Source organism: Myodes glareolus, chromosome 23 (genome assembly GCF_982192425.1).
Source record: "Myodes glareolus chromosome 23, mMyoGla1.1, whole genome shotgun sequence".
Taxonomy (NCBI): Eukaryota; Metazoa; Chordata; class Mammalia; order Rodentia; family Cricetidae; genus Myodes; species Myodes glareolus.
Window position 1 is genome coordinate 17,609,702 of NC_142048.1, and position 27,937 is coordinate 17,637,638.

Below are 27,937 nucleotides of genomic sequence, written 5' to 3' on the forward strand. Positions count from 1 at the left end.
TCCCTTCCAGTAGATTCATTTTATTATCTGGTTCTCTCTGTTCAATCTGCCCGATCAAAAGTCACAACCAACAACTGAAGTTTTCTATCTTTGAATCAGGATTGTGGTTATCCATCAGGGGACAGGACCCTTACTGGATGTAGTGAACTCCTCCTAAATAAAAGTCCTCTAGCCAAACGTTTTAAACAGTACTAACAACATCCACAGAGACAAGCCGAACGGAAGTAACTTTTATTGCTGCTTTAGCCAGGTTTACTAGGGCAAGTGAGACTTTATCCAATCTGGGCTTTCAGACACGACAGAAATCACAACTGTAGCTATACTGATACAGTGTGTGGGAAATTAGGGACCGCGTTCTCCAGAATGCATGCAGATCCTCAAGGACTGTTGCAGGGGATCACAAAGGAGATCTTTGGTCCAAAGAAGACATCTCTGAAAGGAAGAACACAGTTAAACTCAGTGGAGAACTGAGGCATATGTTAGTCTTTTCTGGATTAAAATTGGATGGTTTTTCACAGGGTTTCATCTCATTTCATTATAGGCAAGTCAAATACCAAAAAAAAAAAAAAAAAAAAATAAGCAGGAGGTCTTCCCATAGGAGCCTCAAGACCAAAAAGGTATCTGTGTTTTCTTTTGCCCACTTACCATTGATGTTGTTATTATTTGTCTATAAATAAAAGGAAAAAAATAGATAACTTTAAAATCTTATACAAAAGACTTCACTTTGCTGTGGAGATGGGTTATGAAGTTTAAATTTGGGGGCAAGAGACAGATCGGTAGACACTTAATTTTTATTTTAATTTAAATATTTATTTAAAATATTTTTAATTTTATTAGATTTATTCTTATATTTAATTTATTATTTTATTGTATTTAATTTAACTATCTCAGCTTCCTAGATTTTATGCTTATGAAAGTATCCTAGATTTTATGCATATGAAAGTATCCTAGAAGCGATTACCTTTTTGGGTAGGAAAGGTAGGATAAGATAACAACAAATGCGTGAGATAGTATAAAACTGTATGTACAGGGAGGTGGGATTCTGACTTGTTAGAAACACACTTTGCATAGTTTTTCTGTTGCTGCTGGAAAAACATCTCAAAGTTACGGAAACACAGTTTCTGTGTATTTACACCTCTGTTTAAATGTGTTAACAGTCATAGTCACAAAGTTATATCAGAAAATAAATGTAAGCCCACTGCAGTGAGTTGGCTTAATAGTCCAATAATGAGAAAAAGCATTTTAATGTTGATTGGCATTTAATTTCTACAGTACAGAAACGCGCTTCATGGGGTTAATAAGACATGCTCTTGCGTCATGTAATACAGTGCTTCTGAAACCTGCTTGAGAGCCACCTGAGGGCCCCTTGAACTCTAATGGCAGGGCCTGCCCTGCACACCTGGTCCGGTCGGTGCGCCCTGGGGTCCGAGGGCAGGTGCACACTGAACAGGCACTGCTCTGGAAGGCTCGCTTTGGGAGCCAGCTGGGTCTGAACTGGGTTTTTGTCTCCATAGTAGCATTAGCTAGTTATGCGAGGTGTCACCTGTCACTTCAATCTGCCTTCCCCGTGGTAAGAGTCTTCTTCGAAGGATGAAAATATGATGTCAGATGTTGAAAACAATTTGAAATAGTATTAAATGTCCAAGATCGAAGTATTTGAAATAATTCTTAATCAAAGGAAAACTATCTTAAAATCAAGGGCTAAAAACTTGATTTAATCTTCCATTGATTTTTTCTTTTTTTTTACTCAGTATATACCAAAATGCTAAGTATTAGTATTTTCCAAAATGTAAATTGTTTTAAGCGTATTTCATTTCTAATTAACTTATGTGTGGAGCTGGAAGACCCTCCCATGGCCCTTACTGACATTTTCTGTCCCATTTACTTACCCCATTCTGTCCATTAATTCATCTAATCTAAAAAAATTATCAGTTTCCAGATTAGTTACAATGCTTCCTTTGAAGTTCATTTATACTACCAATACATGTTTGTTGTTGTTGTAAGACTTGAATGTAGAATTGAACAGGCTAAGGTATTATTTTTCACATTTTTATGTAGGTTTTGCTATTGTTGTTTGTGACAGTCTCACTGTGTAGCTCAGGCTAGCCTCTGTAGCTCAGGCTAGCCTCCAGCCCCGCTCTTCTGGCCTGTACAACTCGACTCAACAAGAACACCACACAGCTTGCATAGTTCTGAAAACAGCTGGGATCTGAGTCTACTTGAGAGCCATTCATTTCAGCAAACCTAGCTCTGAACCTGCTCGAAGCCAGGTCTGGTGCCTCGTGCTGTGAACCCAGCTCTTAGGAGGCTGAGGGAGGAGGATTGTAACAGGTGAGGTCTCAAGGTCAGCCTGGTCTATATAACACAGCCAGCTTGAGCTACAGTTGAGATCTTGTCAGGAAAAAAAAAAAAGATGGTAACCGAACCATGAGTGTATTGAGTGGATGGAATATATTAATACCTATATATCTATGAAGGATTAATTTACCATCATGGCATATAATAAACCTTCATTGAATGTCATATTTCTACAACATTCAAAAAATGAAATAATGCATTTCTGGTTGTTGTTATAATCATGATAAACCTTATAAATAAATAAAAATAATGCTAAAAATATGTGTCAGTTGGCTATACCGTGTTATGTGCATTTGTGTAGATTTTCACAGTCCGTGTCTTAAAGATTTGCATAGAGAAATAATTGGGAAATTTATGTTCATACCAGCACTGAAAGGTGGAGATACCTAATTATAAATTAATCATTTGGAAAAAAAAAACCCAAGGCAATAAAACCTGATCCTTTAAGCGGCCTTTCCGACAAATACAGCAGTACGCCGTGAAGCTTCGTTCCCTTACTTTGGGCAGCAGAGCAGTTCGCTGAAATTGCAGTAACAGATCATCTCGCATCCCTTCCCATCCCAGAAGTGATGCTGGACATTCGGGTCGATCAGCGTCAGGTCGGTTCTGCCCTCTGGAAGGCTGTGACAGTTACGGTCTTTCAGCATCTTTCTGTAGCAGGAAAGGCGACTGGAAGGCATGGCCTGGGCTCCTAACAGCAAAGTTAGCCCGAGGGTGACAAGCACCACCGATTTCATCATGGCTTTTGTTCCTGAGATAGAATAACAAACGAAATAGGTCAGCGTTTGTTTTCTAATAAGTGGGATTCATCTGAGCATAAAGTTTTGTATGGTGTCATACATTTGGGTATGAGGGGAATTATTCTTTTCCGTGCTCTTTGTGTTTCTCACCGTGTAACTTTCTGACCATTTACCTTTTTTAAATTTGAAATCCTTGTCTAAAAATTCAATTATCTGGACACCACTTTAAAAAATAGTGAAGGCCAGGGAGTTGACTCAGGGCATAAAGACACTAGCCACCCAAGCCCGAGGACCTGAGGTCGATCCCTGGAAACCATGTAAAAAGCCGCAGGTGTTGGCCTGCATCCGTAATTCCATCATTCGGTTGATGAGTTAGAAGGAAGAGACAGGCAAATGGCTCAAAAACCACGGGCCAGCTCGCCTGGAGCAGACAGGCCAGCAGCAAAACCAGCAGAGCTCTGTGCCAACAAGGTGGACAGAGAGAGAATAACTCCTCAAAGAGAACCTCGGGCCCTCTGCCTTCTACATGGGTGCCGTGGTGTGCATGTGCCTGGGCTCACTCACAGCTGCACTCACGAGTGCATGCACGTGCGTGCGCGTGCACACACACACACACACACACACACACACACAAAACAATACTGAAGGGACTAGGGATGAGACTCTGCCTTTGGTAACGGACCCAAAGTCACTTGTCTGTGTGTAGTCTTTCAAGAACAGCTGCTTTAAAGAGAATGTAAAGTCATAAGAGTTGGTAGAACAACCAGCGCTGTCAAATGAACTTGACGTCTCACATACTATAGAACCATAACATTGTCAAAGAGCCTAGGTCCCACTCTCACTGGGACAAGAAGCTGATTTATGCCAATAGTCACAGGTAATAGTCTATAGATATATTTATAGTCCACTTATTTTCAAATATCTTGGAATTATTCTTTGGACTCATTCTTGTTACAAACTTATATATATAATTTTACCCACCTAGACTACTAATCTGTAACTGAAAATGGAGGCTTGGATTCCTTCTCCCTCCTCTAGCGCAGCCATGAGCACCTACCTTGGGGAGCTGCTACGTGAACACGTGAACATACTCTGCGGACGGACTTCTAACACCGCACTTATTGTAAAATAATCTTCCTTATCTTCTACCCATCAGTCTCCGTCCGAACAAAACAAGTGTGGTACCCCAGGAGATTAAGTTAACAGTGGTCACACAGGACTAGGGTATTCGGTATGTTTGTAATCAGTCTACTCTGTGTTAGACCGGGGGGGGGGGGGGGGGGGAACCTTGCACTTTAAGAATTTTCCTTCCTTCCTTCCTTCCTTCCTTCCTTCCTTCCTTCCTTCCTTCCTTCCTTCCTTCCTTCCTTCCTTCCTTCCTTCCTTCCTTCCTTCCTTCCTTCCTTCCTTCCTTCCTTCCTTCCTTTCTTTCTTTGAGACAGGGTTTCTCTGTGTAGCCCTGGCTGTCCTGGAATTTACTTTGTAGATAAGGCTGTCCTCGACGCTGGGATTAAAGGCATGTGCCATTATTTCCCCTCCCCCTCCCCATCCTGACCAATCAACGCCTGGGGCAGCTGGGAGAACTGGCCCTGAGGTCATAAGACCAATGGAAACGCTGTTCCTGCCCCTCGTCCGCAGCACTCAGGAGAGTGGCCCCTATGCCACAGCCCAGTCAGCACAGTAGAGCTGACCTGAAGCTGCGGGTGTGGGAGATCCAACCCTGAGAACATGAAAGCAGGGGAACTGGCCCTGCCCCTTGCTCAGTGCTGTAAGGGGTGAACTAGCCAGGGCAATGCTAGAGAGCGCACCCTGCTGGTGAGGGCCAGGGAGAGCAGGCAGGTTGACCAACTCTGCAACTGCCCAGGCCCAGAAGCAGGATTAGGTGTTGGCTCACCCCAGCATCCACCCATCTGTGATCTGCCGGAACACACGAGGGTCCAGCCCTGCAGAACCAGAGCTGCAGGATCTCCACAACACAAGGAAACATCAGGATAACCAAGAGGAGTCCCATTGAGGGCCCAGCATCAATAGTGTAGCAGAAACCAGAGGCCTCGAACCAGATCAATGGCTCTTTGCAATGAACACTTGCAGGTAAAGTTATATGGACAGAAGCGGTCACTGGTCACACTACAGCTTCCTTGACAAGGCTGTTTTTTTTTTTTCCATTTTCTTTTTTCTTTTAAATTTTATTATTATTTTTTTATTTTGGGGGCAGGTTGCAAGGGCAGAGGGTGGATATGAAGGGACAGGGAAGTGAAGTGGACAGAGATGCGAAAGACAGAAAGAATAAATTAAAAAAAGGAAGAATAAAGAAACATCTCAGACTATGATGCTGAACTGTCCATGAGTCTCTTCTACAAAATAAACATATGCTAACCCGGTGAGACTAAAGGACCAGTAGGAAAGAATGTATGGATCTACGAATGATTTCACTGAATGGGCTGTGGGAACAATCCCAGGGTCTTGAACAGGAGGGATTTAGTCACTTGCAAATTTTAATAATTAAAGATATCCACTGTTGCTTTTTACTACTAAGTCAAATAAAAATTAAAAAATTGTTTTTAATTAAGTCACAGAGCAGTGGGTTTCAATGTGATATTTTCATACTCACTTGCTTTCTGGCCTCCTGCTCCCATCTGCGCCCCCCAGTACACTTCCATCCCCCCAACTCCTGCACTCTTCCTCCTGAGTCCCCTTTCTGCTTTTATATCGGTTTTTTCCTTCTTTTTTCCCTCCCCCTTCCTTATGACTTTTTTTCCCTCTCTTCTGCTCCCCTTCTGGTCTCACCATCTATTGTCATTTACACACACACACACACACACACTCACACACTTCACACACTCACACACTCACGCACACACACAACAAGGGTGAACACGTATCTGATTTTTCTGAGTCTTGCTCTTTGACAGGGAACAATAGTACTGAAAGGAAATTCAACTACGAGACCTCCCATGACTAGGGACAGCTTACGAGTAGCTCATGTTAGGTAAAATACGAAATGTTCAATAAAGCCTGATATTTTAAGTTTAGAGAAGAAAAATAGTTCATCATATTCCTAAAAATTTCAAGTTTTATTTCATAGTCTCCTTTGAGTTAGTCATTTTTGATCCAGCTTATAATTTTTTAAATTGGGTATACTTAATTCTTATCTATAAACATTACTAAAAGAAGCGACGAAAATGAGGTCTATGTATACAGCCTCTGATTTAATAGAACAAAACATTAGTTTTACAGTGTATCACAGTCCAATATTTACGTATGAGATATATATGCATATATATATGATAGCCTTAAAATGGACTTTTCCCAGATTGTAGACTATAATTCATACTTATTTTTTTCTTTTAGTTTTGTTAGTTTGCGTTTTGAAATAGAGTCTCAAGTAGCCCATGCTGGCTAGTATGTAGAGGCTTGAAGCCCTGCTCCTCCTGTCTCCTCCACATGAGCGCTGGCAATGTGCACGCGCTATTATACCAGCAGTATTCATATGGTGAAAACCTTAACGCTGTGAGGTGTTCTCATTTCAGCTACTTCCTTAACACTAACCAGATGTGTTTCTTCAGAAACAAAACCACATATCTGTTGGCAGACGCCACTTGTTCATTTCCTGGCTGCCCGGACCAAAAATAACCACACAGAAATATTAGTTGCAATACTGTTTGGCTAATAACTTAAGTGTATTTCTGGCTAACTCTTATATCCTAAACTAACCCATCTCCATTAGTCTTTGTATCGCCACATGGCTGTGGCTTACTGGATAAAGTTTCATCCAGCATCTGTCTCTGGGTGGGCTACAGGGCATCTCCCTGCCTCCGCCTTCTTTTTCCCAGCATTCAATTTAGTCCCCACCCCCCCATTCTGCCCTATCACAGGCCAAAACAGCTTCTTTATTCATTAACCAATAAAAGCAACACATAGACAGAAGGACTTCCCACACCACATACCCCCTGACACTTTGCTTTTCAAGAAGACTAGAACCACCACATTGTGAACCTTTGCTATGTGGCAGGAAAAATTACAGCCATCAGTCCTTAAGGAAGTACTTGTGTGGAACTAATAGGCTCCACTCATTGCATAAAGATTTCTTTTTTTACAGCTTTTTTTTTTAAATGAAATTGACATACGATAAACTGCAAATACTTCAAACACACAGTTTGTGAAATTTGGGTGTGTTTTTTTCCCCATGAAGCCATCACTACAATCAAGACATTATTCATATAATATCCTTATTCCTCATGCCCTTTTATCGTCCATCCCTCCCCTCCTTGCTACCTATTCCATTCAGCAATGGCTGATTTGCTTCCTGAAGCCATAGGTAATGTTAATATTCTAGAATTTTATATAAAATAATATATGTGAAAGCACACAACCTTTCATGTGTTTTACTTCAGTACAGTCGTTTTGAGGTTTAGATGATTTATTGCTAAGTAGTCCAATTGTATATCCTATAAATTGTCTATCCATTTGCCTGTTAATGAACATTTGGGTCATTTTTTAATTTGGGACAGTTACAATAAAGGAACACTTCTGTATAAGTCTTTGTATGATCAGGGCATTTATTACTCTTGGACAAATATGTACATGTGGAATAGCTGGCTGGGCTGGACGGTGGAGGCCAGAAGTTAACCTTGGTATCATTCCTAGGGAGCCGTCCAGCTTGGTTCTTTATTTTTTTTTCCAATTTTACTTATTGTGTATGTTTTGCTTGTCTGCCTGTATGTGTACCATGTGCATGTCTGTAGGATGCCCTGGAACTGTGTTTATGGATGGTTGTGAACCACCATGCGTGTGCAAGAGCACCAAGTGCTCTTAAGTGCTGGACCAGCTCTCCAGCACCTTGGTTCTTGAGACAGGATCTGTCTCTGGGTCTGGGTCTTGTAAGCCAGTTAGGCTGGCCAGTGATCTCTAATGGCCATTGATGTCCATCTCCCCAGCCATAAGATTACAAACATGCATTACCATTCGTGACTCTCGGGTTCAAACTCAGGTCATGTTTACATGGCAATCACTTTACCAGCAGAGCTACTGACCCAGTCCTAATATATTTTTGCTTTTAAATAAGCTATTAAATTGTTTTAAGCAAAATGGTTATGCCATTTCATATTCCCACCGGCTGTGTGGTTTCTACATAGTCTCTGATTCTTGATTTGGTCACTTTTTACATCTTGGATATTTTAATGCATATATAACGGTTTCGCATTGGTTTTTATTGCCATTTCTTATTCATTGTTTGATGTGGAAAGTCTTGCTATATGTGTTGCTTTCATTGGATAATGAGTAAAAAAACTGCTTTGAGCCTGTAGCAGGGCAGAACAAACTAGGCAGGAAAAATGATACTGAATGCTGGGAGAAAGAAGGCGGAGTCAGGGACACCATGTTGCCACCAAGAACAGATGAGCCAGAACCTTGCTGGTAAGCCTCAGCCATGTGGTGATACAAATTAATCAAAATGGGTTAAATTAAGATGCAAGAGTCAGCCAATAAGAAGCTAGAACTAATAGGCCAAACAATGATTTAATTAATACAGTTTCTGTGTGGTTATTTTGTGTCTAAGCTGCCGAAAACAAACAAACAGTCTCCCTCGGCAATTGCTGATGTTGAGTCTCTTTTCATGCAGTATTTTTTTTCCTGGTGTGTTTTCTTTGGTGAAGTATATGTTCCGGAGCTGGTAAGATGCCTCAGCAGATAAAAGTGCTTGTCACCAAGCCCGATGATCTAAGTTCCATCCTTGGGACCTACCTAGTGGAAGGAGAGAACTGGCTATTGCAAGTTGTGCTCTAACGGCCCCACCCTAATATACATCAATAAATGTGATTATAAAAATTACATTTCAGAATGGTGGCAGCACATGCCATGAACCTCAGCACTTGGAAAGTAGAAGTAGGATGATCCCTGAGTTTGAGGCCAGCCTGGTCTACAGAGGGAATTCCAGGACAACCAGAGCTAGCTGTTAAACAGAGAAACACTGTCTTGAAAAACAAAATAAATTACATTTCAATTCTGCTCCTCGTCTGAAAAATTAATTGGATTGTGGCTGGGCATGGTTGTGCATGCCTGTAATTGCAATACTAGGAAGTCCAAGGTAGATGAATCAATACATTATTAAGGCTAGCATACGTGTGCCATACAGCAAATTCTAGTCCAAGCAAAAAAACAGTAAAATCCTGTCTTAAAAAAGTATGCTAAAACATTTTTTTTACATAGTCTTTCAATCTTTTGATTTTTAACAAAGTATAGGAACAAAAAAAAAGAAGAAGAAGAGAATGCAGAAAAATAAATAAAAAATAGAAAAAGATAACTGTGTTGCTTATCATTCTGATTTGTTAGGCAATGTGATAAAAACCAGAGTCACCTGGGAGGGAGCCTCAGTCAAGCAAATACCTCCTCTAGACTGGCCTGTACATACATCTGTGTGATGTTTTCTTGGTGGTTAATTGATGTGGAGGGCCCAGCCCATTGTAGGCAGTAACCTTCCCCTGCAGAAGGTCCGGGTGACAGCTGACTGTGGGGCTGGGGCAAGCCAATCAGCAGCATTCCTCAGAGGGTCTGCTTTAGTTCCTGCCAGTAGCTTTCTGCCGTGCTAGCTCGTGCCCTGGCTTCCCTCAGGGATGAACTGCTATCTAGATGAAATAAACCCTTTCCCTCCTGAGTTGCTTCTGGTGATGGTGCTCACCACAGCAAAAGGAAGCAAACCAGGACTGATTTTGTCAAATTTTGAGAGTTCTTAAAGGTACAGGCTAACAGATTGGATACGAAAACAGAATCCATCCTTCTTCTGCATGCAGGAAACAAATCTCAACCTCAAAGACAGACATCGTTTCAGAGTAAATGGTTGGGAAAAAATATTCCACTCAAATGGACCTAAGAAACAAGCTGGTGTAGCTATCCTAATATCTAACAAAATAGACTTCAAACTAACATCAATCAAAAGAGACAAAGAAGGACATTTTATATTAGTCACAGAAAAATCCATCAAGAGGAAATCTCAATACTGGATATAAATTCTTTACTGGATATAATTGTTTTTATCTCTGCCTTTCAATGTAATCTTAGCAATGGTTTCTATAGAACAAAAGTTCTCAAAATCGGTGAAGTATAATTTAGCATTTGGTTCTTTTATGGATGTTTCTTTAAATCTAAGAAACCATTGTCTTTTCAAAGTTCGCAATGGTTTTCTCCTATGTTTTCTACAAGTTTTCTAGTTCTAGGTTTTACGTTTGGTTCCAGGGCCCATTAGTTCATTGTATGCAGGTCATTCATATGCCTCATATGAATTCAAGTTCTTCGTAATGTAGTGGTTTAATAATTTCTGGACCGTGCACTTAAAAGGTTGCTTCCCCCCTCCATCAAATCTCCTTTCCCTTTGTCAATTGTACTTACATTTGCTAGTACCAAGTGAGAGCTCAAACAGTGGGCGGGAACTGGAGGAGGACCTCAGAGGAAGGCTGCTTACTAGCTCCGTTCCAGGCTCATCATAGCTGTGGGCCTCTTTCCATGTTCTTTTTTTTTTTTTTCCAATTCATCTGCTTGTGTGTTTTTATTCCAAACTAAGGTTTAAATTCCTGTCACTTTGTAACAATTCTTTAAATCAGGTACACTAAGCCCTACAACTATGTTTTTAATACCTTTTTTTTTTGGTTTTGATTTGGTTTTGATTTTCTTGTTCATTTCTTTTTTCCTCTCTCTCTCTCTCTCCCTCTCTCTCTCTCTCTCTCGCAAGGCTAGGTTCTTTGTATTTATGCATGAATCTACTTGCCAATTTCTTCAGAAAAACCCTGGTGGAATTTTTGTTGGAATTGCATTGACCCTTATCATATTGGATCGTTAGATTCATGAAAATATTTCTCCATTCAATTAATTATTATTCGTAGCTTTCTCTTTCAAATGTCCATTCTTTTTATTATGTTAAGATTATTTAACATAAGATCTACTCTTCAAGAAGGTTTTGTTTTACATGTGTGTGCGCACACATGTGTATGTGTGTGCGTGTGTGTGTGTGTGTGTGTGTGTGTGTGTGCAGATGCCTGTGGAAGCCAGCATAGAGTGTTGGACCGTCTGGAACTGAAGTTACAGGAGGCCATGTGCCGCCTATATGGGTACTTGGATATGAATTCCGGTCCTCTGCAAGAGCATTACATACTCTTAGCTGCTTCTGTATTAAATCTCCAGCCCTGTGATGACTATTATAAATTCTCTGTCAAGTAATCAATTTATCTCTCTCCCTATCATTATGATCAATTTCTAGATTTTCATCTTGTTCTTAAGTATGGATTCTGTTTCTCTACTTTTCATTTTCATTGATATGTGTATGTATATGGATATCTGTACAAACAAATATCAAATATCTGTACAAACAAATATGGATATCTTAAATAAAAGAACACCTATCACCTTTCCCAGTTACACAGCAAAAGAACTTCATTTGTGAGCGCTCTACTTTTGTGCTAGTCCCAACAACGGTCTCTGCTCTAAGCTGTCTGTGGGTCTCTAGAATATGTTTGCCAGTGCTTCAAGACAGAGGAGATGGGAGCCAAGCGAGTTTCTCTCAGGGAAGGTAACAGGTTGGATGTGTGGCCTAACTCTCCCTGTCTCCAAGGAAAAGCCGGTGCTGGATCGCTTTGCCTATTTATTCCGTGTTTGGCTGAGGACAAAAGCCACAGTGATGCACTCATGGTTAAATTTCAATGTTTTCTTTGTAGCTGTGAAAGTAGTATGTGCTTGGCCCGGTCACTCCTCAAACACAAGCGTAGCCACAGCCAGGCCTTTCGAAGGCACTAAGAACAGATGCAAGGTTGTATACATGGTCTAGCGCTTGCCTTCCCCTGAGAAATGTGCTCTGGGTTTTCCTCCTGCTCTGTGATTAATGATTTCATGTTGCTGTGTTTTGTGTAGCTCCCTGGGAACTAGTGCATACTTTCCCTGTTAGCGCTCTGAGCAAGAAAGACAGAAGGCGGCTCCCGGTAGGACCAGGAAAAGCCGAATTCCTTCTTTTACTCTTTGAGGTAAAGCTGAGTTGGGGGGTTCCCTACTGATTGCAGGGCACACTGTGCTAGGCATGGAGACTACGGTGGGGGCGTGGCTCCACCTTTCCTACCCGTTCTCACAGGTCATAAGAGCCTCTCTGCTGATGGGATTTCTCACAGAGGGAAGTTAACTCAGGAGTCGCTGACATTGGTGTGTCTATGAGAACAAGGTCCTTCCCATGAGGCCCCTTGCTGACATCCCTGTCACTGTGTTTCATGACTTGGTTTTACCTTTTTGTGTGTATTTAGACATTTTATTCATGTGGGTGCTACAAGCGCCGCAATATATATTCCTCTTCCCTCAATTTTATTTTAAGAATTTGATTAATGAGAAAAGCATACATTTGTTCATGCAGTCATTTCCGTTTCTAGTGCTTTCTGTTCCTTATGAGACCCTGGTAGAGTTTGGCTGTACGAAGAGCACCTTTTCATCTCCCAGTAGGTCAACTTTGTTATCAATTCTTTTGATTTGTGTGTATCTGAGAATGTTTCTGTTTTACCTTTGGTTTTGAAAGATATAGCTACTGACTGTAGCTTAATAGGTGGACAGACTTTTTTCAGCACTTTAAAAAGGCACATTAAATATCTTGTTGACTAATCCTGGTGTTTTTTATCTCTTCTGGTTGGATTTCAGTTGGTCGATTGTTCTCTTGTGGTTACAGTTCCTTAGGTGGTGGAGCTGGGGTTTGAACCCAAGGCCTAACAGGCGCTGGGCAAACACTCTGCCGCTGTTCTGCTTTCCAGCCCAGGTGTCTTGCTTCTTTGCATACTTGGTAGTCTTCCGCTGAATGTCAAACATTGAAGATGATATGCTATATTTCTTGTATTCTTAAAACTATCCCTATGCTTTGTTCTGGGAAGTAGCCGAAATATTTGGAAAGAATTCTACTCTCTTAGGTCTTACTTTTATGGTTGTTAGATGGTCTCAAGGCAGTGTTCAGTCTGGAGATAATTACTCTTCGTTGAGAGCGAATCTTCCCAAGTGTTCACCTCAATGCCTAATGAACTATTAATATTTTTTTCAATGTTGCCTTGATTATTCCTAACCGTATGTGACTAGCCAGCTCCCCTATTTCCTAGTCCTTCTGGATTTTTCCCTTTGACCTTGGATAGTTTTCTCATGTGAATACACTGATGAGTTTTTTTTTTCCAACATCTAGGTGGGGCTCTCTGAAGACCTCCAGAGTTTTCTCTCTGGGCCCCTGTCTTGTGTTTGGTATTCTGGCGTATGATCTCTAGCCGCTGTGGATGGTTTTCCTGACTTTCAGTTCAGGGCTCTTTCCCTGAGCTGCAGCCTAGGACCTGTCTTAGGGAAGTAGTGAGGGACATGTTAGGGCTCTCTTCTTTTGTCTAAGGGATCAGGAGCCTTCCTGACTCAACACCTATTGCCTCCACAGATGTTTGTTTCTCATTATCCCCTCAACTTTATTTTGTTATATATATATATGTGTGTGTGTGTGTGTGTGTGTGTATGTATATATAATATCTGATTTTTGCTACTCCACAGTTTTCCCACTATATTCACCCATCTTTAGAGAAATGCCAAGGGGACACCCACATCTTACAGATTCTGAACATTAGCTGTATTCCTCTTTAATTTTAATACTATAGCTAAATTATCAAAGTAATGCTTTGTCTATTACTCTTGCATAACTGAGGTATGGTCCCTCCGGTTCCTGTCACATGCATAAGATTGGTGGCAATTGGGTGGACCCCCAAATATAAGTAGGAGCCAATAAGTCTGCACAATGAGCCCTGCAGGGTACTCTTTTTACTTCTGGCAAAATCCTTTTCTTTTTTTGTTCAAGATAAAATAAAGATGCTGAAATATAACCTGGGATTATTTTCTTCAAGACCTGATCTTTATATCTCTGTCAGGTAACTGTAGCTTCCCAGATCAAGAACAAACTAGTGTTCACAGGCAGTACAGCCAACACTGTGAAGGGGCAAGTCACAGGATGGACCCATTATATAGTTCCTGAATAAATATGTAAGAGGAGGGAAAAGAGAGGCAAACTATTTTATCTTGTTTAATCTAACAGATATTTTAGCGTTTCCTTTATAACAAGAGCTGTTGGAAGAACTAAGAATACCAGATGAGTTCAAGAGAATAAAAATAATAAAGTGCCTTTATCAGTAACTCCACTCAGTGAGTGGTTGAGTGTTGGTAATAAAGAGACATTACTTAGTTGAGTTCACAGTTCTTGAAGTACAAATTAAACGTGCGAGTTATGTGAGGTGGGGGTGTGACAGATCATAGAAAGCTCTGTGTAAGATGCAAATCAGGGCTGGTGAGATGGCTCAATGGGTAAGGACACTTGCTGTCAATTCTTTCCTGGGGATAGATGACCTGGCCTGAATTCTATCCCCAGGAGGCTGCACACATTGGCTCCTATAAGTTATCCTTGGAAGTCCGTGTGGAACACACACACACACTCACACACACACACACACACACACTACATGCACGCACAGAAAATGTAAAGGAAGATGTGATTCTGAAGTTTGTCATTAGTGAAAACCTTATTAGAAATGGACATGACACTGGGGGCATAGGTCAGTGGAAGAGCATTTGACTGCAGAAATGAGCATGAAAGGAATGGGAGGTAAGAGCAGTTCACACACACACTTGCACACACACATGCACACACACACACACACACACACACACACACACACCCCTGTTTTTGCTGTTTGTGTGTATGTGGTTTCAGGACTCTTCATTCTGTATTGGATAACCAAAAGCAGGCTCGTCTCTGGAACAGGCTAGTTCTTCCTCTCACGTGTAGCAATAATAGTCAAAGAAAAAGATGCTATCAATTGGGAATGGGACAAAACATGGGAGGGGTTAGAGGGAGAAAAGGGAAGGGGAAAATGAGGTAATTTTATTTTAATTAAAAATGTATAACAAATCAAATACATTTAGCTAATTAGAATAAAAGGTCAACTGGGAGCCGGGCAGTGGTGGCGCATGCCTTTAATCCCAACACTTGGGAGGCAGAGGCGGGCAAATCTTTGTGAGTTCAAGGTCAGCCTACAAAGTGAGTTCTAGAACAGCCAGGACTGCACAGAGAAACCCTCTCAAAGAAACTAAACTAAAATTTAAAAAAAATCAATTAGGTTCTAATAAGAACAATCTAAAGGAAAGAAAGTTTGAACAGTCATAAGGTGTGACCAGGAACGTAAGTAGGCAAGAAAAGAAACAAAGTAAAGAGGAGAGGAGGAGGGGAGCACGGGAAAGAGGAAGAGGAGAAGGAGCACGGTGGCTATAAATGAGAACATAGTTTCATAATAAACCATTAGGAAGCTCATGCTGGATATTGTAGCACTCACTTTTAATCCCAGCACTTGGGAGACAAAGGTAGGCAGATGAAGTTCAAGGCCAGCCTGGTCTACATAGCAAATTTCAGGCCAGTCAGGACAATACAGTGAGATCCTGTCTAAAAATAAAATTCTTCAAATGCATTAGTTAAGTAAGAGAGATGTGTTTCCTCTCTCTATCGCCCTACTCACCCTCCATCTCCAACCAACCTTTTGACAGAAATGAATTGAGGTTAAAGTTCAGTTGTTATTGCTATTGTTGACTATTGTGATGAACACATATGCTTTAAATTTTTTTGCATACTTACATTTATTTATTTATTTATTTATTTATTTATTTATTTATTTATTCATTGTGTGTTATCAGGGAGAGTGGAGCTCCGAGCAGAGCCCGTGGGAGTCGGAGGTAGTTCTTTCCTCCCATCTTGCTGGCTCTCGCAGACAGAACTCGGACTGTCAGGCTCAACCCTTGCTAAGCAACCCAACCAGCCTTGAGCTCTCATCACCCTCCTGCCTCTGCTTCCCAAGTGCTGAGATTATGGGCGAATACGAACCATTTCCAGATCTTACTATTCATTTTGATCATTTAGACTTAGATAGAAATCTTCCTTCTCACCTAGGCCCTCTGCGCGTGCTACTGCTGTGTGGCTTAGTCTTTTTGTGGGACTCCCATCCGTGGGAGCAGGGCTGTCTCTGACTCAGTTGCCTGCTTTAGGACCCCTTTCTCCTACCAGGTTGCCTCCTGCGGCCTTTAACAGGAGAGGAGCTGCCTAGTCTTACTGCCACTTCACATGCCATGGCTGGTTGGTAACCATGGGAGGCCTGCTCTTTTCTAAAGAGAAATGGAGGAGTGGATTGTGGGAAGTTGGAATCACGAGGAGGAGAGAATGGGGGAAAGTGTAGTTGGGAAGTAAAAATAAATAAATGGATAAAGAAAGAAAAGAAGAAATATAGAAAGAAAGAAATATTTTCTTAAAAAAGAAAATAACCCATCTCACTCATTTAAAGTTGCAAGATATCTAGGAAATTTTCTTGCAATAAAATAACATCTCAGTTCTCTAATTGTGGACTCTCTGTGGTGAATACTACAAGCTATACATTAGAGATGTAATTCATATTTGTTATTCCCCACAGACCAAAAGCTGTAACAGAGCTTGTTACCTCAGTATCTCCTGCCTGCTGAGGCATCTCTCCAGCCTAAAGAGTTTATTTTCTTTACTGCCTCATATCTGTGGATAAAGCAGTGCTTGGTTCACAGTTTCTGAATGAGTGATTCTCTAAAACCACATTTTGTCTTGGGCAAGGGTCCGTGGAAGTTTTACATTATCTCCCGTGTTATGTGTGTGCATGCACCTGGGTACATGGCCAGGGGCCAGAGGAGGACATTGGGTACTCTGTTCCCCACTCTCGGGAATGCTTTCTCAAGACAGTGTCTCTTACTGAACCCAGAGTCTGCTGTTTGGGGCCAGCAGTTACAAGTGTGCAGTCATGCCTGTCTTTTTAGATGGGTATCGGGGATGCAAACTCAGGTCCTCATGCTTGCGGGTGCAGGAACTACTCTTACCTGGTAAACCTGCTATGCCATCTTCCCGGACCCAGGTTTCATCCTGTCTAAAAGACTGTGTGAACTTCTGAGGGCAATCCTGAGGCCTTCCTTCTACTTCTTCATATCTGTCATTCATTTCTGTTAAGCTAGCAGGCAATAGGATCATCTCTTTTAATCATATGTGGGTATATAGGAATGTAAGTACATGTGTACACGTGAGTGCACACACACACACACACACACACATACCCCTTTTTAGAAAAAACACAAGTATTTCTTTGTTTTTATTTTTGTTTTCTTTTGTATTTTCAAGGTAGGGTTTTTCCATGTAGCCCTGGCTATCCCAAAACTCACCTGCCTCCACCTCCTCAGTGTTGGGATCACAGGCAATTGATGTGGAAAGTCCTTCTGTATATGTATTGCTTTTATTAGTTAATGAATATAGAATCTGCTTTGACCTGTGATAGAGTAGAGTAGAGCTAGGTGGGAAAAACTAAAGTAAATGCTTGGAGTAAGAAGGCAGAGTCAAGGAGATGCCATGCAGCTACTGCTGGGAACAGACATGCCGGAATCTTGCCAGTAAGTCACAGCTACATGATGATACACAAATTAATAGAAATAGGTTAAATTACGATGGAATAGGTTAACCAATAAGAAGCTAGAGCTAATGGGCCAAGCAGTGATTTAATTAATACAGTTTCTATGTGGTTATTTCAGGGCTGAGAAGCCAGGAACAAACAAGCGACCTACTACATCAGGCAATGATGGTGCATAACTTTAATCCCAGCACTTGGGAGACAGAGGCAGGAGACCTCTGTGAATTTGAAGCCAGCCTATTCTACAGAACAAGTTCCAGGACAGCCAGAGCTGTCTCCAGGAAAAGTACAGGACCTAAGTTCAAAGGATAAGTGAGTGGAAAGCTGGGAACACCTGTACTGAATTTGATATTAACTAAAGTTTGCTCCTTTAAGTGTCTCTATTACACACATACATGCAAACAAATCTTTTACAAAGAATACAAAGGTGCTGGAGAGATGCCTACGCACTTAAGAGCATTTTCTGCCTTACAGAAGACCCTGCTTCAGTTCTCAGCACCCATGCCAAGCAACTCAATGCAACTCCAGGGAATCACACTTGTGGTATATACACACACACACACACACACACACACACACACACACACACACACTTTATTTAAACTGGAAGGAGTCAGTTTCATAGAACTTCAAATATATTACTTTGGTGATAATTAAATTTGGAATGACCATAGTCTTCTGTCTTAGTTGAGGTTTCATGACATGGCAACTCTTCTAAGGGAAAACATTTAATTGGGGTGACTTGCTTACAGTTTCAGAGGTCCAGTCTCCATTATCATCATGGTGGGATATTTTGACAAGCAGGCAGACATGATGCTGGAGAGGTAGCTGAGAGTCCTACATCTTGCGGACAACAAGAAGTGGTCTGTCTCACTGGAAGTAGCTTGAGCATAGGACACCTCAAAAGCCCGCCCCCACAGAGACACACTTCCTCCAATAAGACCACACCTCCTATTAATGCCACTCTCTTCGGGGGGCCATTTTCCTTCAAATCACCGTACTATCTGAGGATGTTGAGAATTCAGGAATATGATCTTAAAAAGCCAAAGTTGGAAGTTGAAATGTGAGAGTAAGCAAGATGTTTACTGACGGCAGTGACTGCCATGCACCTGACCAGAAGAGAGTGTAGAGCAAGAGGCGAAGAGGAGGAGGAGAGCTGAGGCGCTCTGTGGCTTGAAGAGGAGACACCAGCAGCCTGAAGGCGAGGACTGAAGTTTAAAAATAATTTTTTTCATCACTCCAGCACTCGATTCAATGCTTGACTCAGAAAAAAAATTGGAAACATTTACTTAAGGAATGAGCAAATACATTTCTGGAAAAGCAGGTATGCTGCCATACCGTGCACCTCACATCTGTGCCAGAGCACAACATAGTGCTTCTGGCCAAGGCTCAGTCTACAGCAACGGAAATTTCCACACCTGGCAAGCACCTATGGTAGGCTTTTTTTTTTTTTTAATATTTTTTAACACTTTATAAATTACATGTTGTAGCTGAAGCCTTCTTCTTCACTTAGGTTCAGATAAATAGCTGTAATTCTTGCATAACAAATAGAAAGTGTCTAGGCTGCTTTGTTCCCCGGGCATGCTTGTCATTTTTTTTTTTTAACCAAGAAACACCAATCATGATCCTTGGAAATCCATCAAAACTTTATCTTTTTCGAATTCCAGCCAGAGTGAGAAGACTGGCCATTTTGAAGGAGACTTCTCTCCAGTTTTTCTCCTTTAGGTCACACATATGCACTTAGAATTCTTCCTGGAAAACATTCAACATGCAGGAAAGCCCAGCGAAAGACTGTTGATCTGAAGGAACAGGAGAACCTTTAAGACTGGTTATGCCCTGGTTTTCTAAAAACTTCAATCTGGTGGCCTTAATGCCTTTCCTAATGTTGTATGCTGCCACTCATACCCCAATATTGGCATACTTAGAAATCTACATATACCCGTCATACACTTTGTTAGAAAAATAATCTCTGCAGAGAATGCAGAATTGCAAAGAAGCCGTCTCCATAGAATCACTAACTCGTTGCGTTGTCGTTTGGAAGGGAGCGGCAGAGTTTAGTTCTGTGAGAGTTTTTGGCAAGCTTTTGAATGGCTGGAGTTACATGGGGCTGCAAAAAGAAAAACTAAATCGTCTAATGGCCAAAACTAACAGGGAGATGTAGTTGAAGCATTCAGATGGTGGCGGTACAGCGTTCACCCAGGCAGCTGATGTCAGTTCTGGGAACCAGTGTTTGGAGCAGTGGAATAAAACAGAGTTGATGGATTAGGCTGAAAGAGCATCCCATTTTCAGCTCTCTGTCAACAGCTAACAGGGGAGAAGCAAGCCTGCAAAGCCAAGGCACAGTTCCAGCCCCGAAGGTTTGGCACTGGACGTTTCAAAATGATAGTTGGGAGAGATTAAAATTGTTGTCCTAGCTATATTTTCTTGGGCACTGAAAACAACAACAACAAAAATAAAACAGATAATTTAAAAATTTTCTCCTTTTCTTATCAACTGTCTTAGAGCAGGGCTGTGCTCGAACAATTCAATTCTGAAGTGAAATATCTCAAAGCACATGCAAAAGAGCAGAAATAGCATAGAAGATAGTGGATAAACCTCTCAAAAAAATTCCCGTAGTGTACTTGGCAGCCTGGGTCCTAAAGACATTGTCGCTCTTGGGAGAGCAGTCTATATAACCACCTAAGGCCATCTGCTTTCAAACTTCTCAGAACGTGCTACAAGATGATACTAGTACCAAGTCTTGCATCATTTTTAATTTTTTTCTGACCACAAGAACTCACCAGAGGAGAAAAGTATCGCCACAATGGGGAAACATTTCCAAAGGCTGTGCAAGAAACTGAGTCAAGACATCTTAACGAGGTATTTTTCTAGGTCCTGAGGAGAGAGCGTTCTCTCCACCTCAGCCAGCACAGGCTCTGTGCTGCCTTCCATGGTGAGAACACCATGGATGCGGTCAATGAATTCCCTCTTTGTGTCGCACGCTGCGACCCGTTTCTTTTCAGGAATCGCCTTTGACACTGCAGCTAACTTCGTGTGGAGGATTGGCAGCAGTCTTACCTACTTTGTCTCCCACATAATTCTGAGGTGCGCGTGGGGAGGGGGGTTGCGCTAGATGCATAGTCAGTTTGCACATTAAATGAAGGTCAGAGAGTAATCTGTCTCTTCCCAAGCATTTGGTCAAACGGCCTACATTTGCTTCCCTGTTTTGATCAGATTCTGTCGCCTTATCTCAGGACTCATCTCTTTCAAAGTGCAGGTACCTTTTCCTTAGAGGACTTCTCAATCTCCACGCCTTCCCCTCTATTCAACACATACCTGTATTTCTATTCCAATCCACAACAGCAGTTTAGGAGAGAATAACTGATCTAAAACGTTTGCATAGAGAAAATTTCATACCTTTTACTTTCTTTTCAGTCTTATTGGCAGAGGAATCTTCTTAAAGGCTCCAGCTCACTGGGTAGTCTGGGCAAAGGAGGAGAGAGGAGGTGCTGGAAGGCGGTTCCTTACAAACGAACCTTTGTCTGCCTTGTCTCAGCCTGGGATTGACAGCCTCGGCTCCAGCCAGCAAGGAGGGGAGAAGGGGAGTGGAAAGAGACAAGAACGGTCTCTCTTGGGCTCTTCCAAAGCAGAATGAACTGAAGAGTTCCTTCACAGAGGGTCATAACTAGTCTATACAAGAACCCCAGTGATGCAGAGACTTGGGGTAATAAAATTTGAAACCCTGGGGATTTAAAAAGAACAGAGTGACTTTTAGAAGTTTGGGGGTGTGTGTGGAGGGAGGAGAAGAGACAGGACAGAGGACATGCTACTTAGAAAAAGGTAAAGGTCTCTTGCCCTTTCATGGTGTCTCTCACCATTTGTATAACTTGCAACATTCTGAGAAAAGGTATTTTCAGATTCATATGTTATCCCTCCATCGCGTATCCATTTGATGAAAGCAAATATAAACAATTAAACAGAAAATTATTTGGTCTCAGAAAAAAAAAACCTCAAAAGGAATTGACCATATTTTGAACAAACAGTAAAATTCTAGAAATGCTAACCTCTATTTAACTATCTGTTAGTTTGCTTATTTGTTGAGATGGGGACACCCTGTGTAGCTCTGGCTGGTCTGGACTTTGCTCTGACGACCATACTGACCTCGAACTTGCAGTGATACTCCTGCCTCAGCCTCCTGAGTGCTGGGATTATAGTCACACACCACCACACTCAGCCTTCATTTAGGCCTTTCAAACTCAGTTAGGAGCAAGATAACAAGAACTGGAGACATTATAGCAAAATAAGCATTACATAGGAAGAAAACAGAGAAAAGGACAACCCAGGTTATACTAAGAAAAGCACGACAGTGAAGGATAGATGAACAACTTTGGGCTTTGACAAGTTGCTTTGTATGGCCGAAACCAGAGATCTGAGAAATGAAATTAGAGCGACAGGAACAAGTAAGTGACTGAAATACCTCCAATGACAAACAGCACGCTCTAGTTACAGTCCATGGTTGGGATAAAATACCGTGACAAAAGTCAACTCAGAGGAGAAGAGGTCATTTCAGTCACCAGGCCAGGTTTCAGTTCATAAAACAGTCAAGGCAGCAGGAACTTCAACAGCCAGTCCCATCACACCTGCAGTTAAGAGCAGAAAGAAAGGGTGCACACAAGCTCATTGCAGATTGCTTGTGTTCAGCTTGATTTCTCTGCTCTTGTACAAGACTCTGCCTAGGGGGTGGTGCCACCCATGGTAGACTGTGTCTTCTCACATCAAGTAACTCAAGATAATTATACACACATATGCCCACACACCAACTTATTGAGACACGTCCGATTGAGATTCTCTTCCTGGGAGACTGTGTTATGTTGACAGTTAAGGCTAAGTATCACATTCAAGTGAAAATCTAGAATTTTATCATGGAAGCTAGTGAAAATGAAAGAAACATTAGAAAAGATGACATCCCCCCCCTTGCTGTGTAGAAGAACTTTAGTGTGAGAGGAAAGACCGCTGAAGTGAGTATAAGGTTGGGGACAGAACTCTAGCAGTGATCTACAAAGAAAATAGGTAAAACTGAGTCAGCAGGTAAGGGGAAACTGCGTCACTTGGTTGGCGATTATGTTATATTTGAAACAGGGCTAGTTGAAAGAAGAGAACATTGACTTTCAAAGGCTTGGGCCTTGATGTGCTGTGCTGTCATTCATCTGGAAAAAGAATCCGAAAAGGAGGACTGTTATTTAAACAGGAAAACAAATATAAAAGTTTTGGCTGAAGCAGGAGTGGAAAGACAGAAATTAGCTTTGCCTAGTAATTTGTTGGTAAATGTTGAGTTAAGGAGCATTTGAGAATGTTTAATTGGCAACCAGTTGGACAGACCTGGAGCTCAGGAGAAAGTCTGGTTAAAGAGTTTACTAACTAATCTACTAACTACAAATAACCCCAACTAATGACTTGCAGAATTTTTCAAGTATGTGATAGCTTTTTCAAGTACGGTGGTGCCGCCTAAAGCTTACTGTGTTGTGTGCTATGCTCATTGCAGGTAAGAATATATCTCCCTTCTTTATGACCCTCAAAAATGGCTTCCATTATAGGATCTCTTAACACGAGAGGAAGCATCAGAGGGGTTAAAAAAGTTGCCCAAGGCCACACAGCCGGAAAACAACAGGATTGGGGCAGTTCTAATGTCTTTGCTTTTTGCTCTTCTTCTAGAATGCCTCCCAGAGGAGATTCTAGAGGAAAGAATAGTGCTAGGACCAGAATCTCAAGGATCATCAGTGTCTGAGGGACAGGTCAGCAGCCGAGAAGGAAAGTAACAAAGGGCAAACAAAGAGGTACCCTGGATATTAGGAGAGTGGCAGAGGCCAAAAAGAAGATTTTCAGTAAGAGCAAGGGTGACTTTCAACTACACATGCTCACCCTGGCAGAGCGGTAGTCAGGAAAAGCAGGGTTCTGGTTGGCCAGTATTTATGTGCTGAGATGCTTTGTTTTGTCCACTTTACACAATGTTACAATCACCTGGGAAGAGTCTCAGTGAGGGATTGTCTACATTGGGTTAGCCTGTGCACACATCTGTGGAAAAGTGCATGAATAAAGATAACTGGTATGGGAAGATCTAGTTCACTGTAGGAGACACCATCCCCTAGACAAAGGGTCCCAAACTGCATAACAACAGAGAAATCAGACTAAGCACAAGCCAGCCAGTCAGTCAGCCAGTCAGCCAGCCAAAAGGCAAGCGAGCAAGAACATGTATGTATTCATTTCTCTTTGCTCTTGACTATGGATGTGATGTGACTATGGACAGTTGGAGCTTCTTGCCTTGACTTCCCCACAAACAATGGGCTATAACCTGGAATTGGAAACTAAAATAAATCCTCCTTTTCTCTAAATCTCTTTTCCTTCCTTCCTTCCTTCCTTCCTTCCTTCCTTCCTTCCTTCCTTCCTTCCTTCCTTCCCTCTTTCTTTCTTTATCTGTCTCTCTTTCTTTTCTTTTCTTTTTGAGACAGTGTCTGTCAACAAAGACCAGGCTGTCCTGGAACTCACTATGTAGAACACTCTGCAGTCTGGTTTTAAACTCACAGAATCCACCTGCCTCTGCCTCCTGAGTGCTGGGATTAAAGAAGTGCACCACCATGTCCAGCCTTTGTTCATTTGGTATAAGAGTGTAGAAATATGAAGAAAACAGGAAAGCACCTTCCACTATATCTGAAGAGCTACCAACCTTCTTCATTTTATGTAGATCTATGAGAAGTATGGTGTTGTAAGGGAGAGGGCTGCTTGTTCATCCCAGCTGCCCGGCTAGCTTACACCCAAAATAATCACACAGAAACTGTGTTAATTAAAACACTGCCTGGCCCATTAGCTCTAACCTCTTATAGGCTAACTCTTACATCTCAGTTTAACCTATCTCTGTTAATCTATGTATCGCCACATGGCAATGGCTTACCAGGAAAGATTCTAACCAGCGTCCATCTCAGGCGGAGGATCCATGGCTCTCTGACTCTGCCCTTCTTCCTCTCAGCATTCAGTTCTGTTTGCCCCACCTAACTTCTGCCCAATCAAAAGGCCAAGGCAGTTTCTTTATTCATTAACCAATGAAAGCAACACACAACCAGAAGGACCCCCTACACCCGTATGGTGCTAGACTGGTGTTCCCTGCAGTGGGATCCTCCCCTTTCTCTTTCTTTTCCCTTATTGTGCGGCTCATTCAGTCTCCTTTGGGTTCCAGAGCATTTTATATTATCCTTCTATATCCAGCGATTCCCAAGTACCCAGCATTCCTGGCACCGCTTCCTGCATGCTGGCTTCAAATGCTGTGCGGCAGCTCTTGGTATTGGTCTCAGACTCTGGATCACATCGGAGTCACTTACCTAAGTGTTCCCTGAGGACGCACGTTTGGACCCAGGCTTTCTAGCTCCTAGTTAGATTGTCGAGCATTTACTTACTACTACCTAGGCTTTCCACTGAGTTAGGTGAAAATATTAAAGATTGCTAAGTGTGGAAAGACTTGCTGTTACCTCAATGTCGGCTGTACAGAGCTGGCCATTTTAAGAAGTAATTGAGTTGCGAACCAAGACTGGCAGCTAAAGAATCTGCCCTTGTGATTTTTATTTTGGAATTCATTCAAACCTGGCATGGTGGTACACATAATCCTAGCACTGGGGAAACTGAGGCACAGGGATTTCATGTTTGAGACCAGCTTGGACTATGTAGTGATAACCCTGTCTCAAAGAGACTCAAAGTTGAGATCAATATTTGTTGTTTTGTACAGAGACCTTTTTTTTCTCTTCTAATGAGTTGTTATTCAGACCTTCTAATTAACCTTGCTTTATGTTTCCCTGGAGACTGACCAATTGTTTCTGAGACAGGAGAAGCCTCACAAAGTGAACATTTTAAGTGACAAAAAGCCAATACTTTAAGCAAAGTCACTCAAATACACTGTCAGATTTCCAAAAAAAAATATATATCCAGTTCTGCTTTTATATTTTATATTTAAATAATGACTAGATGCATTTTCCTGTATTTTTATTTGTACATATTATCATTTCTAGATCCAGTAAGGTTTGCTACAGATAAAACCTCATAAACTAGTGAAGATGATTTCAAAGTAAAATATTATTTCTGGGTAGAACTCAAACAATTACATTTAAAAAAACCCTGCATTACATTTGAAAAATGGTCTAATTTGTATTTCTTAAAAACAACAACAACAACAGCAACCATAAAATCCTTACAACCAGGTATAGTCTCCGAATTACCTCAGATAAGAACAATTTCAGTCATCATAAATCTTAGGCTTGTAGGAAAAACAAAAGCCAAAGCAAAAAACCAAAGCATCTATCAACCTCCCCCTGATGCCCACCTGAGGGCTCAGGCATAGGCCCTGATTCAGAACCTGCTTGTCTGTTCAACAATTGACCTCTTATTCTCTCTTCCTTCAGGCTCCGGTCCCCCTCCGGAAATTTCTGAGGTTCGGAGTCAGTGGAGAAGCAGCAGCTGGTTTCTCCCAGCAGAGAGGCAGGACCTGTCCTACATGAGTGTTCTTGACAAAGGAGTCTCAGGGTCACCTTATAAACTCACATCAAGTTTGTTGAAATAATAAGTAGCTACGGAGAGCATACTGTCTAAACTACCCCATAGTCTCGTCACTTAAAGATAAACATGCTGTTGCCTTCACCTAATTGTTTCTGTTTTGTTTTGTTTTACTTAAAACAGCTTAAAGTTCTGGCTCATGATTTCTGTAGAACCTGGGACGCTTGTGCCTAGAATGATTTGCGCAACTAAGTTTAAACAATGTAACCTCTATTTCTCAAATTTAGCTTCATGCCTCGGGAAGTAAAACCTAAGGAAAGCAGACTGCCCCAGGAGTCTCCAGTGAGGCCCTGGGAAGGAAAGCAGAATTACCAACTCTCGGTGGAGTAAGCTGACAACTCCAGGAAGAACACCACTTCCAAGAGACAAAATTACACTGTGATGCAATTTGGGCAGTGTGGTGTCCCGGGGCTGCCTCCTATGGTTATAACCGTGACAGGAGAGTCTCTTCGTTAGAAATGCAAGCCTTTTCCACAGAAAGAGACAGTACAGCGTCCTTTGGGCTTACTCATGGGAATTTATACCTACACATCACTAGTACTGTCCAAACGAGTGAGAAATGATGTCCAAAGTGGGCATCAAGACAGAAGGCTGCCACCAGTTTTGGTGGTACACACCTTTAATCCCAGCATTTGGGAGGCAGAGGCAGGCAGTTCTCTGGGTTTGGGGCCAGTCTGGTGTACAGAGTGAGTTCCAGAACAGCCAGGACGACTCAAAAAAGCCCTGTCTTGAAAAAATAAAAAATAAAATAAAGAGAAGTGTGCTAAGTAAGCATCTAGTTTTCAGACTCCATGGAACATGGAGAAGGAGTAGCAATATTAGTGTGAGGGTACCTTCTGACCAGAGACCAGAAAGGAGACCTAACAACAATCTTTTTAGTCTCCCAGGGTCACTGAGGGTAACAGACTCACAGGGCAGAGAGCGATGCTCCAGATCCCAGCGTGATGTGTGTGCTCTGTCAGAAAAACCTAGCCCTTTACCAAACCAAAGCTGGCGGAAGGATTAAGTGTTCTGGGACAGGCCCCAGGTTACTGTCCTAATCATCTAAGGTTGTTTGACAGGTCCACACATTTGATTGGTTGGCAATGCTAAGAATAATGGTATCAACACTGGGGTTATACTAGCACCGAATGTCATTACTAAATGTACTCAAAGTTCCACTCTCATTATGTTTAATATGAGCAAATTACTTTCATGGTGGAGCTTTCAGCCTGGGTGGGGGGATGATTTCTAGGGGATCAGGAAAGCTGGCCAAGTTCACACATTTTGAAGTCATGGAACTCAAGCTGGAAATAATGGCACAGGCATGCTCTTAAACAATTTGCCTCAATAAAGAGACAAATGAACAGAGTGGGTGATGGAAGAAATAGTACAGGCTGGAGAGAGGGCTTCATGGTTAAGAGCATTGACTGATCTTATAGAGGACCTGGGTTCAAATCCCAGCACCCACATGGCAGCTCACAACTGTCTGCAACTCCAGTCCTAGGGAATCAGATGCCCTATTCTGACCTCAGGGTACCAGGTACGAGTGTGATACATAGACATACATGCAGGCAAAATACTCACACACATAAATAAATAAAATAAATACAAAAAAGATAATACCCTCTTCAAATCTGTAGCTCATAGTTTGACTATGAATGAATCAGGCACGCTGTCTGCAAACCACAGACCCATCACTGTCTTGCTAGTGCCTCCCTGGGCTATTTTCTGTCAATACTTGGTGTGAAATGATTTCTTAAATCAGTTCAATTGCATTTTCTACAAATCAGACACGGA

The 27,937-nt window shown here is 41.8% G+C and overlaps 1 protein-coding gene across 1 annotated transcript; it reads right to left on the reverse strand.

The window, feature by feature from the left end:
* Nucleotides 1-215: 215 nt before the first annotated feature.
* Nucleotides 216-21,178, reverse strand: Scrg1 (stimulator of chondrogenesis 1). Its single transcript, XM_048455700.3, has 3 exons — nt 20,984-21,178; nt 2,857-3,109; nt 216-432 (listed from the first exon to the last, which is right to left on the reverse strand). Exons 2-3 carry the CDS (start codon nt 3,096-3,098, stop codon nt 378-380), a joined length of 297 nt encoding a protein of 98 aa, XP_048311657.3. The 5' UTR covers nt 3,099-3,109; nt 20,984-21,178; the 3' UTR covers nt 216-377.
* Between the last annotated feature and the right edge of the window lie 6,759 nt (nt 21,179-27,937).

Bases quoted from the DNA above. Each gene is read 5' to 3' on its own strand.
- Scrg1 (XM_048455700.3), bottom strand. From the start codon at position 3,098: ATGATGAAATCGGTGGTGCTTGTCACCCTCGGGCTAACTTTGCTGTTA. The intron at 433-2,856 runs GTAAGGGAACGA...TCTTCCTTTCAG, and splicing joins GAACTGCTCTGCTGCCCAAA to AGATGTCTTCTTTGGACCAA.